The sequence below is a fragment of the Amblyomma americanum genome, chromosome 1 (assembly GCF_052857255.1).
Source record: "Amblyomma americanum isolate KBUSLIRL-KWMA chromosome 1, ASM5285725v1, whole genome shotgun sequence".
In the NCBI taxonomy this organism is placed as follows: Eukaryota; Metazoa; Arthropoda; class Arachnida; order Ixodida; family Ixodidae; genus Amblyomma; species Amblyomma americanum.
Window position 1 is genome coordinate 11,090,543 of NC_135497.1, and position 12,556 is coordinate 11,103,098.

The 12,556-nt window shown below is 47.3% G+C and overlaps 1 protein-coding gene across 1 annotated transcript in view; it reads right to left on the reverse strand.

Moving 5' to 3' along the window:
• LOC144110018 (piwi-like protein 1) overlaps nucleotides 1–10,673 on the reverse strand; it is a 113,363-nt gene extending 102,690 nt beyond the window's left edge. The window contains exon 1 of the mRNA XM_077642825.1: nucleotides 10,455–10,673. Coding sequence (XP_077498951.1) covers nucleotides 10,455–10,539 — 85 coding nt within the window. The 5' untranslated portion in view covers nucleotides 10,540–10,673. The remainder of the gene's footprint in view (nucleotides 1–10,454) is intronic.
• Nucleotides 10,674–12,556: the final 1,883 nt, after the last annotated feature.

Consider the following 12,556-nt stretch of genomic DNA (forward strand, 5'->3'; position numbering starts at 1 on the left):
AGAGAGATCCTTCATTGCTTAGGAATAGCCGCCAGTTCCGCTGCTGTGACCTGGATACCACCAAGAGACTCCATGGTGAGGGAGAGAGGGAGAGACTTGTTCCACTCTCGAACACAACTTTCGTGGTGATGAGAGTTACTGTGTAAGTACATGCAGTTCTGAGCAGACCTGCCAAGTTGGCGCAAAAAGCAACAGTGTTGTGCGGCATCCAAGTTGTGCAGCAAAGCCACCCTTTTTGCCCATTCCAAAACATTTTGCCCACTCCTAAAAGGTGCACGTATTGGAGGGTTTCCATTGCGTGCAATCTTCTCGAAGGCCGATGTGTTTTGTTGCGATGTCGGCAGTACTTGTTGGGCGACAGCGCCGTGGGTAACTGCGGTTTGGAAATAATAAAACCCATATATATTTTACTCACTCAGAGCTAAAAGCTTCTCAGTAAATCAGAAGACTAGCATTAAAGGTTAGAAAACTAATTATTTAGTATTAATTAACCAGCCTACTAGTAGCGCCTCTTGTGTCAAAAGCGCTAGGCCGCTTACAATGCAATGGTGGGAAAGCGCTCTATTAACTCAAACGACCTATTTTTTTAAAAAGTGCAGAACATCTTAGGTCAAACACCCGGTATATGTGCACGGCCAGCTATTCGGTCCGTTTGGCTATATTGGACGCCAGTATTTGTTTCTCCGTTTATAAGTGATCATGAAATAAAAAGATTCATTAAATTCGTTGCACTACGAGAAACATTGACGCTAAGGGCGCCTATCCCTGAGAGCTGACTTTTCCTGACAGAGTCCTTTCATGAGAGCAAGACCCTCTCCGTCTATGCAAGTCATTCGCAGCTACCAAACAGGTGCACGTGCGAAATTTATGCACGAGGGTTCGATGCCTCCACGCTCTGATCAGTGGTCTTCATCAATTATTAATAATATGTAACCTATTTTTGAAAGCTACGTCTATTGGCATGTCTGAAAATTATACCAAAAATAGCAGGCTGCTATTTCGTTGGAAAATTACAAGTGAAGTCCTGTCAACAGGTCATGGGCAGGGAATAAGGGGTGTATTTTGTACATGGCGAGGAAGTGAATGATCTGATGGATGGGAAGGTAAAAAAAATAGGTGCTACAAAACAAAGTAACGAGAGCATAAAATGATACACGAAATCATGCATGGAGACACAAAAAAATAAACTTTGCACTCCAGCTAGACGATACCTCGGTGTGGGTTCTAGGGCCGCCGTCCGAGGGATGACGGCAACAGTCTCATGGCACTAATTTCCCAATAACAACTCATGAGAAACAGAAATGATGGCGGGACGGAGACGTTGGCTGCACGAATGAATCAGTAGCGTTTTTGTCCAAAATTGTTGGGCATTATTGGGGAATCTGCGCTGTCAACATGCCGTACGCGTCTGTCCACTGGTCTACGAAAATCTACTCATACGGCCCTATCGGGTCACCATGAATAGAAGAAAGTGACCTAGTGACACGTGTCTTATTCGTTGAGTTCTTTGTCTCGGGGTGCTCCATACGCGGCGAGCTTTGCTTCGATATAGACGAAGAAACGGTTCCAGCATGGAGAGGAAACTTCGGCACAGGTTCCCTCCTGCACAGGGCGCGGAATAATATATAGTGGTGATATATGGTACTGTGTTGCAATTTGTGGCATTGTGTGTGGCTTAGCGTTTATTGCATGGCGGGCTGCTGTGGCGTTGACAATGTCCTCCTCGCTTCGTTCATTGCTGAAAGCGTGGTTTTTGCTTTTTCGTTGCAATAGTTCGCCGCAATAGCATCCGATACACCTGACCCTCGTAAGGAAATGAAAGAAATACCCCTTCTACACGTGACGGTTCAGCGGAAAAAAAACTGAAAGTGAAAAAGCAATAAAATTCGAAGCAGTCATCATCTTATTCCATTACCACGCCTCTTTCAAGAAGGTTATGACAAAACCAGAATCGTTCTGGCTACTGTAAATTGTTTGAAATGTTCACTAAGTAGATACAGATTCAAACCTGATCTCTCGACAAGGCAGAAGTGGGAAAATAGAAAAGAAAATCTCTCCCACAAAACTTCGTGCGGTATTACTTTTTTTCTGTAATGTCCTAAATTGCGCTGTAATTTACAGGCGTTTGAGATTGAAAAGGACAATCACTGCTTTTCTTTTATTGAGCCCATTCGAAAGAGGCTTCGGGATTCCTCCCTTCCCATCCTCCGCTTTTGCTCATTACTTCAGAAAATTGTATGTAACGAGACGGGCTTTGTCGTTATTTTCATGAAATCCACGCCTCTCGTAATCGTAAATGACGAAATAGACATTCAAACAGATGAGCAAAGCTACACTCAAAACAAAAGCGGAGTAAAGAGAGAGTAAACTAGGGTGCCTGGATGCCCGCTCGCCTCCGCTTTCAGGGTGGGGACACCAGCGGCATGTTGGGTCTCACGCGTCAGTTGCGTGCAGTGCGCTATGCGTCTGGCACGGTTTCTGTGCGGTCGCGTGGCGACTGTAATAATGCTACTGATCTGGAAATAGACAGTACATATTTGTTTCACTCATGGTAGTAGTGTTTTTTCAGTTTTGAGAGTATTTTATGCATGATGCATTCGCTCTGACTACACGACAAATGAAAAGTTATGACGGACTGCTGTGTTTTTAAGTCAACGGCTGCATTTTAAAAGGACAAAAGTTATTTGCTTTTCCTTGATAGGATAATATAGACTATATTATGGCTACCGAATTCCATATATTTATGCTGCCATTGTTGTTTTGAACGTAAAGACTGTTCCCAAGGCCCCAAGATTCCCTTGTATACAAGCATCGCGCAGCGTGCATGTCCTGCCAAATATATTTTTGCGTACTCAACATTCAGTTTCCAACATTTTCTCAAGTGCATTTGTCTTGTTGCTGGACCGTATGTGGAAGATTTCACGTAATAATGTCAAATTTCTCTTCCAAGTAATCTGTCACCTCACAGCTCTGGAGTAGAAAGCTGAGGACACAACTGAAGACAAATGGTCTTATTTTCTGAACTGCCTTCCTTAGTGGCTTGTACCGCAACAAAACAATGCAAATGGTTGTGTTTCCCTTTGGATGGTGTTGACTACACGTAGACTGATGGTGCGATGCGATGACATCTTGCTAATTCGTAGTGATTAAGTTGCTTTATTCGAGGACAAATTTTACTAAACAAGTTCTGTTTGTTTCCATTCAAAACATGAAGAAAAATCATCAAAAGCGACTGATGCGAAAATAGGCCTCACAAAATCAGCCAGTGACATCTATTTATTTTCAGTACCATTGTCCCTGCCAGGGTAAACTAAGAAAGAGGAGCCGGAGCCAACAAAGGAAAAAATTGAAAATTGGTTTTTGAGGAAAGGAAAGGGCGCAGTAACTGTCTCACATATCTGCCGTACGCGAAGAGAGGAAGGTGGGAGTAAAAGAAGAGAGAAAGAGGTGCTGTAGTGGAGGCTTCCCCAATAATTTTGACAACCTGGGGGCGTTTGCACCTTTGCGTTTCGCCCATCTCGGCTGGTGCTGCTGCTGCTGCCATCGAAAGAGGAAAAAAAATAAACCATAGGCGTCCGGCATACGATCTACGCCGACGACATTACCCTGTGGGCGGCCGGCGGCACCGACGCCAGCATCGAGCAACAGCTACAAGCCGCGGTTACCGCCATCGAGCAGCACCTTGACGGCACCAGTCTAGTGTGCTCGCCCGCCAAATCCGAGCTGTTCGTCCTCACACCATTACGACCGGGACGGAAACGCGCTCCCCCTCGGGAGTGCGATCACATCAAGATCGTGACTGTATCGGGGCAACGCATCCCCGAAGTTCCCAAGATCAGAGTCCTGGGCCTGCTGCTAAACAAGAGCGGCCGCAACGACGAGACCATCAACAAACTTACCACCAAGGCAATGGACGCCATCCGGCTCATACACCGAGTCTCGACACGACGGGCGGGCATGCGTGAAGACAGTCTCGTGCGCCTCGTCCAGTCGTTCGTGATCAGTCACATCGCCTACGTGGCGGCCTACCTCAACTGGCAGGTCACTGACAGGAACAAGATCAACACGCTGATCAGACGGGCTTACAAGACGGCGCTGGGCTTAACGGAGACCACGAGTACGGCTCGGCTCCTGCAGCTCGGCGTCCATAACACCCTAGAAGAAATAGCCGAGGCGCAGCTCACCGCGCAAATGGAGCGCCTCTCTACCACCAAGACGGGGCGCAGTATACTGACATCCCTGGGTTACAACCCCCGAACCCCCAGCCGGCAACCATGCGAGATCAGCGAGGAGGCGCGGGCTCACATCCATGTGGACCCCATCCCGAAGAACGTGCACCCCGAATACAACCAAGAACGGCGGCAGGCACGGGCCCAGGCCCTCATCGAGAAACACGCCCAAGACCCGCACGCCCGGTACGTGGACGCAGCGGAATACAAACGAGAAGGCTTCGCGGCAGTGGTCGTTGCGGCGGCTACCGGCACCACGACAGCGGCAGCGAGCGTGCGGTGCACGGACGCCACAGACGCCGAGGAGGTTGCCATCGCTCTGGCGATCTCCGAGGCCGAGTGTCACACCGTGCTCAGTGACTAGAGGAACGCCGTGCGCAACTTTGCCAAGGGGCGAGTGAGCGCGCCGGCGGCCGCCATCATCGGCAAGCTCCAGCCCCAAGACCGCCGCAGCACCATCCGTATCAAGTGGTTCCCGGCGCACGCGGGCGAGTGTGCATCCTCGCCGAACCACAACGAGACGGCCCATTCGGCGGCGCGAGCGCTTACCCTCCGCGCCCCCGAGAGTGACCGTTCCGTGTGGTGGTTCGAAACCAAGGACCGCGTAACCAGTTATGGCGAAGTTACCATGTGTTACAGCCTAGCTCGACGGACAATGCCGCCTCCCCACCCGGCACTCAGTCGGGAGGAGGCCGCCATCCTAAGACAGATACAGACCGGGTCACTCCTCGCCCCGGCAGTGCTACACGTACTTCACCCAGAACTCTATCCGAGCGATGTGTGCAATGTTTGTGCAGCTGGTCCGGCGGACCAATGGCACATCATGTGGGACTGTGCCAGGTTCCCGACCGAGGCTACCTCCAGGATATACCCGCCCGAACTTCAAAGTGCAGTGCAGTCTGCAGACAAGGACATTCAATTATGGGCCGTCCAGCAGGCCCGGGGTGCGCTCGAAAAGCACAAGCCTCACGACCCACCACAAACGGGCCGAACGGGGGTAGTGCAGAGGAGGGCATAACCCCGGGTCGACGCTTGGCCAACGTCACGACGCGTCAAACCGTCGGTTGCCGGCATTTTCAATAAAGTTTTTCCTACCTACCTACCATAGGATATGGTTGCCCAGAAACACGCGTGACAAATTTTACTGACGTAGCTGCACAAGGGCAATGAAACGAGCCTTTTTTTTCCAGTTGTGATTTTTTTAAAAGTGATATGAAAAGGAAGGAAAATAAACCGTAACTGCAGAAAGAAAGCCGTCTTGCGTTTGCGTCACGCAGCCACGGATTCTTTGCTTCATGACGCACAGAAGATAGGTTTGGCGCCAGGATATTCGTAGAGAGCTGGCGCAAAGAAGGAGAGAGGAGAGCCTTCCTGCCTTCATGGCATTAAGATAAAACAAATAATAAACTGAACAAAAAGTTGCGACGAGAGCTTCGCATACTCGCTTACCCGCAAGAGCGCATAAATAATACGGCTGCCTTATTGCAAAACGCCTTTGTGATCAGGTTGTGAAGCCAAAGCCGCTCGGCAACTTTTGATGTGGCCTGGCAGGTTTTAGCACTCGTCTTTAAGCTTTCTGGGCCTACGCCATCAGTGCAAGCGCTTGTGGTCTGGTGGTCAAAACATGCGACTTTTGACAGCATGGTGCAGAACGTGCGATATGTACCGAGGCGGCTGTAATCGGGAGAAGAAAGGCCGCGATGCGTAAACACGACGTGCTACTAATCGGAAGAAGAAAGGCGGCTGAGAATGTACAGAACTTGCAAAACCGAGGCAAAAACGGGTCACGCCCCTTTCCTTCAAATGAGCTCGTAGTGTGCGTGATGTAGCAGTCAGAGACGAAGTAATGAGGGCCTGTTCTGTAACTGGGTGTTCTGCCGGCACTATTGAAATGACCCGGCTATTTAGCTTTGTTCATGACAGCGCGCGCCGCAAACATTGCCAATCACAGGTCAAACCAGACTGTGTGAACAACAGTAAACCTCAAAGTATCAGAGGTAAGGCATGCGAAACGCTTGTTTTCCAGGACAATTTCTGCTTGGCACGGATGGATAATGCTCTACTTATCTTTGCATCCTCATAATTATTTAAATTAGCAGCCATGAAACGCACCTTCTCGGATTGATTTCATGGCAAACGAAAAGCTGCCTGAATGGCAGTCTATGGCCAATATGCAACTGCAGCTCGAAATAAGTAATCCTGTATTATTGGAAAAGTAATGGAAGTGGAGAGTATTCATGTCAAAAGGTTTATTTATTTATTTAAAATATACTGTCAATCCCCAGAGGGATTGTAACAGGGGTGGGTATAGAAAAACAATTTTACATTATTATTAACAAAGAATTATACCAGAGAGAGCGGCACAATCGACTGGTTACATTAATACAGGACGTGTCAAGGGATATGTACAAGGAAGTCAAGAGGCAACACAGAAAACTTACTGTGTTTCAAAATACATAAATAACAATGGTAAGTACACAATTTGTAAAATTAGGATCATAAAATACATGCAAGTAATGCAGCACAAAACAATGAAAGCAGAATGATCAATGTGATAATAACACAGATACCATACAATAGTTTTACTCTGCGTTTGGCCACAATAGTGCTTCTTCTACAAGCTGGGTAAAGTTTTCAGGCGAGCTTTGTTGTGCAATTACTGGATAAAGTTTGTTCCACTCGCGCACTGCGAGAGGAAAAAGGAGTAGAAAAATGCGTTGTTTTTACACGGAAATTCCTTAATTGTGAGAGCGTGTTTGTGGCGTGTGTTTCTAGAACGGTTGATACTAACAAAGGCTAAGGGATCAATCTTAAAAGAATTGTTAAGCAGTTCAAATAGGAACTTCAAGCGGTGTACCTTGGCTCGGTTAGTCATCGTCGGAAGGCCTGCGAGATGCAGTAGTTCAGTTGGCGAATCGGTGCGGCGGTATCTGTTGAATATGAAAGGAACAGCCTTGCGCTGCACGCTTTCTAACATGGTCACATCGTTTTTCACGTACGGAAACCAAGCTATGTTGGCATATTCAAGAACTGGACGAATGAGGGTGACATATGCGAGTTGCTTAGTGCAAGGAGCAGAATGACGCATTATACGTTTGAGAAAGAATAGTTTGTTCGTAGCTTTTTTTTGTGACGTTTCGAACGTGCGTTGACCAGTTAAGATCTGATGTTATCGATACGCCCAAGTACCGATACTCCTGCACTTTACGTAGTGGGACGTTGTTGAGGCGGTATTCAAATTTTAATGGTGCCTTTGTCTTGCTAATTGTCATGGAAACTGTTTTGTCTGGATTCATAATCATCTACCATTTATTGCACCATTGCGCGACACGATTCAGGGCGTTGTTAAGGTTTACTTGGTCATTGGAATTTTTTCATCTCTTGATAGATCACGCAATCATCTGCGAATAGGCGAACTTTGACATTTATATCCCTGGTTACGTCGTTAATGTAGAGTAGGAACAAAAGCGGAGCAAGTACTGAGCCCTGTGGGACGCCGGATAGAACAGGAACCGTGTCTAAAACGCATTCACCAAGCTGCACAAACTGGTAGCGATCTGCAAGATAGTCACTAATCCAGCGAAGAACCGGGCCGTCTCCAAATAAGTTCTCTAGTTTAAATAACAATTTCATGTGGGACACCCGATCAAAGGCTTTTGATAAATCTAAAAAAATAGCATCAATTTGTGACTGGTCGTTTATGCCTAATGCGAAGTCATGGAGGGTTTCAATTAGCTGGGTAACGGTAGATAGGCCGGATCTAAACCCATGTTGGTTTGGATTAAGTAGATTGTGTTCTTCTACAAACTGGGTCATGTATTATATGCTCCAGTAATTTACAGCACGTGCAGGTCAGTGAAATGGGGCGATAATTAGTCGGTGAAGATGAGTTGCCTGACTTGTGCACGGGGACTACTTTAGCTATTTTCCATTCTGATGGTAAACGGCCTTCCCGGAGTGATTTTGAGTAAATAAGAGAAAGAAACTTACTGACTGGTTCCGCATACCGTCTTAGAAAAGCATTTGGGATTCCGTCCGGTCCGTTGCTTTTCTTCTCGTCTAGACTCAGCAAAAGCGATAACAGTCCGCTCTCAGATATAATAGGAACGCCTGGCAGTTTGACGTGGGCGGTAGTGCTGGGCCTGCATTCAGGAAGCTGGTTGTCGTCTGGCGTAAAAATTGACTGAAAGTACCGGTTGAATGAATTTGCCTTTTCTCTGCCTTCCTGGGGAGATACCGGCGGATGAGGGTTTGTACTTTGATTTATATAATGGCAAAACTTATACGGGGCTGTTTTGATAAAATTGTTTAAAGTACTACTGCAGAAACGTTCTTTCGAGCATTTAATTTTACTCTTAAGTGACTTTGTTAATTCCTGGATCCGCAATTGGTAGTCTGGGACAGCTCGTAACTTGTTAGATTTGCGTAGCCTTTTTATTTTGCGCTTCGTATGTATTATTTCACGCGTGATCCAAGGATTTTGCTTACGGATGACCTTTTTTGTTGAGGGTACAAAACGGTCAGTGCAATGCCCAATATGACCTTTGAATTGAAGCCAGGCCTCGTCTATACTGATTTGTTCGTTGGTGCAGAGATCATAGAAGTCTGTAAATTCGTGAGCAAGGTATGTAAGTATGGCTGCGTCATCTGCTCTATTAAATACGTGTACACTTTTAAATGGACGATGAGAGCGGATGACATTCGGTAAGGGCAAGGTGCACACCACCAGTTCATGGTCAGAAAGGCCTTCATGTGTATGAATGTTAATTGTACCGCGGAGGAAGTGATCTGCAACAAATATTAGGTCGAGAATTGTTCTGGACGCTCCCTGGATGCGAGTGGGCGTGGAAACAAGCCGACTTAGATTAAATGTGAATAAAAAATCAAGCATTATGGAGCTTGCCACAGTTCCTGAACCCAGAGAGCTCCAGTCAATTTCTGGAAAGTTAAAATCTCCTGCCATTAGTATCCTGCTGCCAGTCATATGCTTTAACATGTAATCAAACAAGGGATTTAGGTACGAGTTTTCTGCGTTTGGTGGCCGATAAACAGCGCCAACGTGCGCGATACCATTTGTCAGATAAATCTTACACCAAACTGCTTCAACTGTTGGAACGTCCGGCATGACTGAATATTTTATGTCACCTTTAATAAGCAGAGCGACGACCCCTCCTTTTGATTCTCTGTCTTTTCTTACAATTGTGTAGCCCGGCGGCACAATTTCACGGTCTGAAACGTTTTTGTGTAACCATGTCTCTGTAACTGCGATAATATCGGGTTTAAAGGCCAGCACAATAGCTTCAAGTTCATGTGTTTTATTTGTAATACTGCGTGCATTTAAGTTGAGTACAGTTATTGACGTTTGCTCCTGGTGATTCGCTTTCCAGTGTTGTTTTGATCTTCGTTTTTTGGCTTAACTGGAACAATGTCACTGCTCTCACTATCCCACATAAAGAGCTGACCATTTATTTTCACTTTGTCATATACCAGAGATACCTTTTCTTTTCTATCACGGCGTTCTTTAGTGCGGTCCCATAATTTTTTCCTAACATTCCTGACAGCAAGCGAAAAATCTTCTCCAATGGAGAAACCGGAATCTTTTAGTTTAGAACATTGTTTAAGAATGCTAAGTTTGTCTCGGTAGTCAAGAAACTTCAAGATTATAGGCCTAGGTCTAGTTTCGTTGTCTTTACTTGGTCTGCCCAGACGATGAATTCTTTCAATGTCTGTCTTTGTAATTCCAAGTACATCCTCAAAGGCCGTTTTCGTGACAGTTTCATGCAAAGTGTCTGTAGTTTCATCCTCCTGCTCCTTAACACCATAAATAATTAGATTAGAGCGACGGCTTCTGTTCTCAAGCTCATCGAGTTTGCTGGTCATGGTAGCAAGGTTACGTTCTAATTCCGTAACTTTCCTGGCGCACTCCGTGAGTTGCGTTTCAAGCCCACTAATTTTTTCAAGCTTCTTTTCTATTGCAATAAGCTTCTGGTTGGTTACAGCTTTACCTTTCTTAATTTCCTGAATGTCTTCAGCAATTATCTTCAGCTGTTCAGAAATCGTTTGGTCAATAGGGCCGGGATTTTCTTCGATATCACCGCCAAGCAAAAGCTGATATCGGAGCGACACAATCACATTCAAGAGCAATTCACAAAGCGGCTGTGGGCACGGCAGCAACAGTAAGCAGACGTTGTTACTTGTAAATGATATCCCGTAACGTTTGCTCACCTGTGCGAAAAATGCGAACGGGTTGGTGACGCTCATCTTGGCGTTGCCGCCGCGCCCACTGCCGAAGGATCCGGCGAAGCCGCATTTTATACTGGATGGTCCCGATGTCCGTGTCGATGCGTTTGTGGTTTCCGTTGATAGCCGCGTGGTGCCATACGAGATACGATAGTCGCGCTGGTGAAAAGTGGCGGGTCGAAACGCTGGGATCCCTTCATCGCCTCCAGTAGTCCGAAGAATGGTCACTGATGCTTGATATGCCGATGGCGGCGCCTCTGGTAACAGCAGCAATCCAAGAAAAACCTGTGCGAAAAATGCGAACGGGTTGGTGACGCTCATCTTGGCGTTGCCGCCGCGCCCACTGGAATATGCTACGAAATTTTTAAGAAAGATCTTATGAAGCAACGCTGCGCAGAATAAACACTACAGAAGAGAACCAACACGCATGAGTGAACCGACTGTTCATAAGGCGCCGACTTTATCGGCAGCTTACCTGCGAAAGATAGTCTACTTTAGAGTAACTACCTCTGATTCACTGTTTAAACTATCTCTGGTACCACTCTGTCAAAGTAGAACACCAAATTTTCTAAATTTCTCGCGGCAGATGCAGTTTTTTCTTCGAAACGACGTGCCGCGGCATTGCGCTCAATGCAACTGAACAGGAGAGTGAGACCCAACATGCCCCCGCCGGGAGCAGTGTCTTCACCCTGAAAGCGGCGCTGGCCCATCGAGGCACCTTAGAGAAACCTGTCCTCTAGCGCCCTCTACGGGACAGCTCACTTCCTTTTTTTCGTCCAACTTAGGCGCATTCGTGTTTACGGTGTAGTCCACGCAGGCTGAAGCTCCCCGCAAACCAACGTCTGCTATCCCGCGCATTGACGCAGTACGTGCAGAGAAGCCCCGCAAGAAAGAAGCCAAGTTCGACACTCGTGAATACGGCGAGGGACGTTCACGCCGTGGCCGGGATGCGCCCCCAAAAAGGCGAATAAGGAGGCCCCCGGCTTCTGGGCCGCGGCCCAGCCCCGTGGCGGCAACGCCCCCAAGGCAGAGCAGCTGCCGCCACAGGCGATGAGCCTGACGCCGTTCCTCCATCATGCGTCCGGCGCCACTAGCCTTTGCCCAAAATGTACAGATCGGGAGGGTCGCTCAGTTCCCAGAATCAACGGATGGTTGACTTCAAACTAACGCCGTCCGCCACCAGTGCGCAATAGCTGTGCTTCTGATTCGTTCAAAACTTCACCGGCAGCCTCAGCTGCTTAGCCGAGTCTTTCCTGTCACGGCCTGATGTGGCGCTAGAATTTTTTTCATGGTTTCATGGAAAAAAACTAGGCTGCAAGGCAGGAGCTATAGCCTATGTCCATTATTCTCGCCTGTGTCTTACTTGCAGTACAAAGAAAATGTAAGGGACGAGATTATCAAGAATTACTTGGAGAACATCCAGCCGGATATGAGCACGGTCACTGAATCCAAAAAGAGGGATCCTCCATTGCCTAGCACCAGCCGCCAGTTCCGCTGCTGTGACCCGGATACCACCAAGAGACGCCGTGGTGAGGGAGAGAGAAACTTGTTCCACTTTCGAATACAACTTTCGTGGTGAAGAGACTTACTGTGTAAGCACCTGTAGTATGAAATAACTTAGGCGGTAGGAAATAACCTAGGCTGCAAGGCAGGAGCCATAGCCTATGTCTATTATCCTCGCCTGTGTCTTACGTGCAGTACAAAGAAAAAGTAAGGGACGAGATTATCAAGAATTACTTGGAGAACATCCAGCCGGATATGAGCACGGTCATCGAATCCAAAGAGATGGATCCTTCATTGCCTAGCACCAGCCGCCAGTTCCGCTGCTGTGACCTGGATACCACCAAGAGACTCCATGGTGAGGGAGAGAGAGAGAGACTTGTTCCAATCTCGAACACAACTTTCGTGGTGATGAGAGTTACTGTGTAAGTACCTGGAGTTGCGAACAGACCTGCCAAGTTGGCGCAGAAAGCATCCAAGTTGTGCGGCATCCAAGTTGTGCAGCAAAGCCACACTTTTTGCCCATTCCAAAACATTTTGCCCATTCCTAAAAGGTGCACGTACTGGAGGGTTTCCATTGCGTGCAA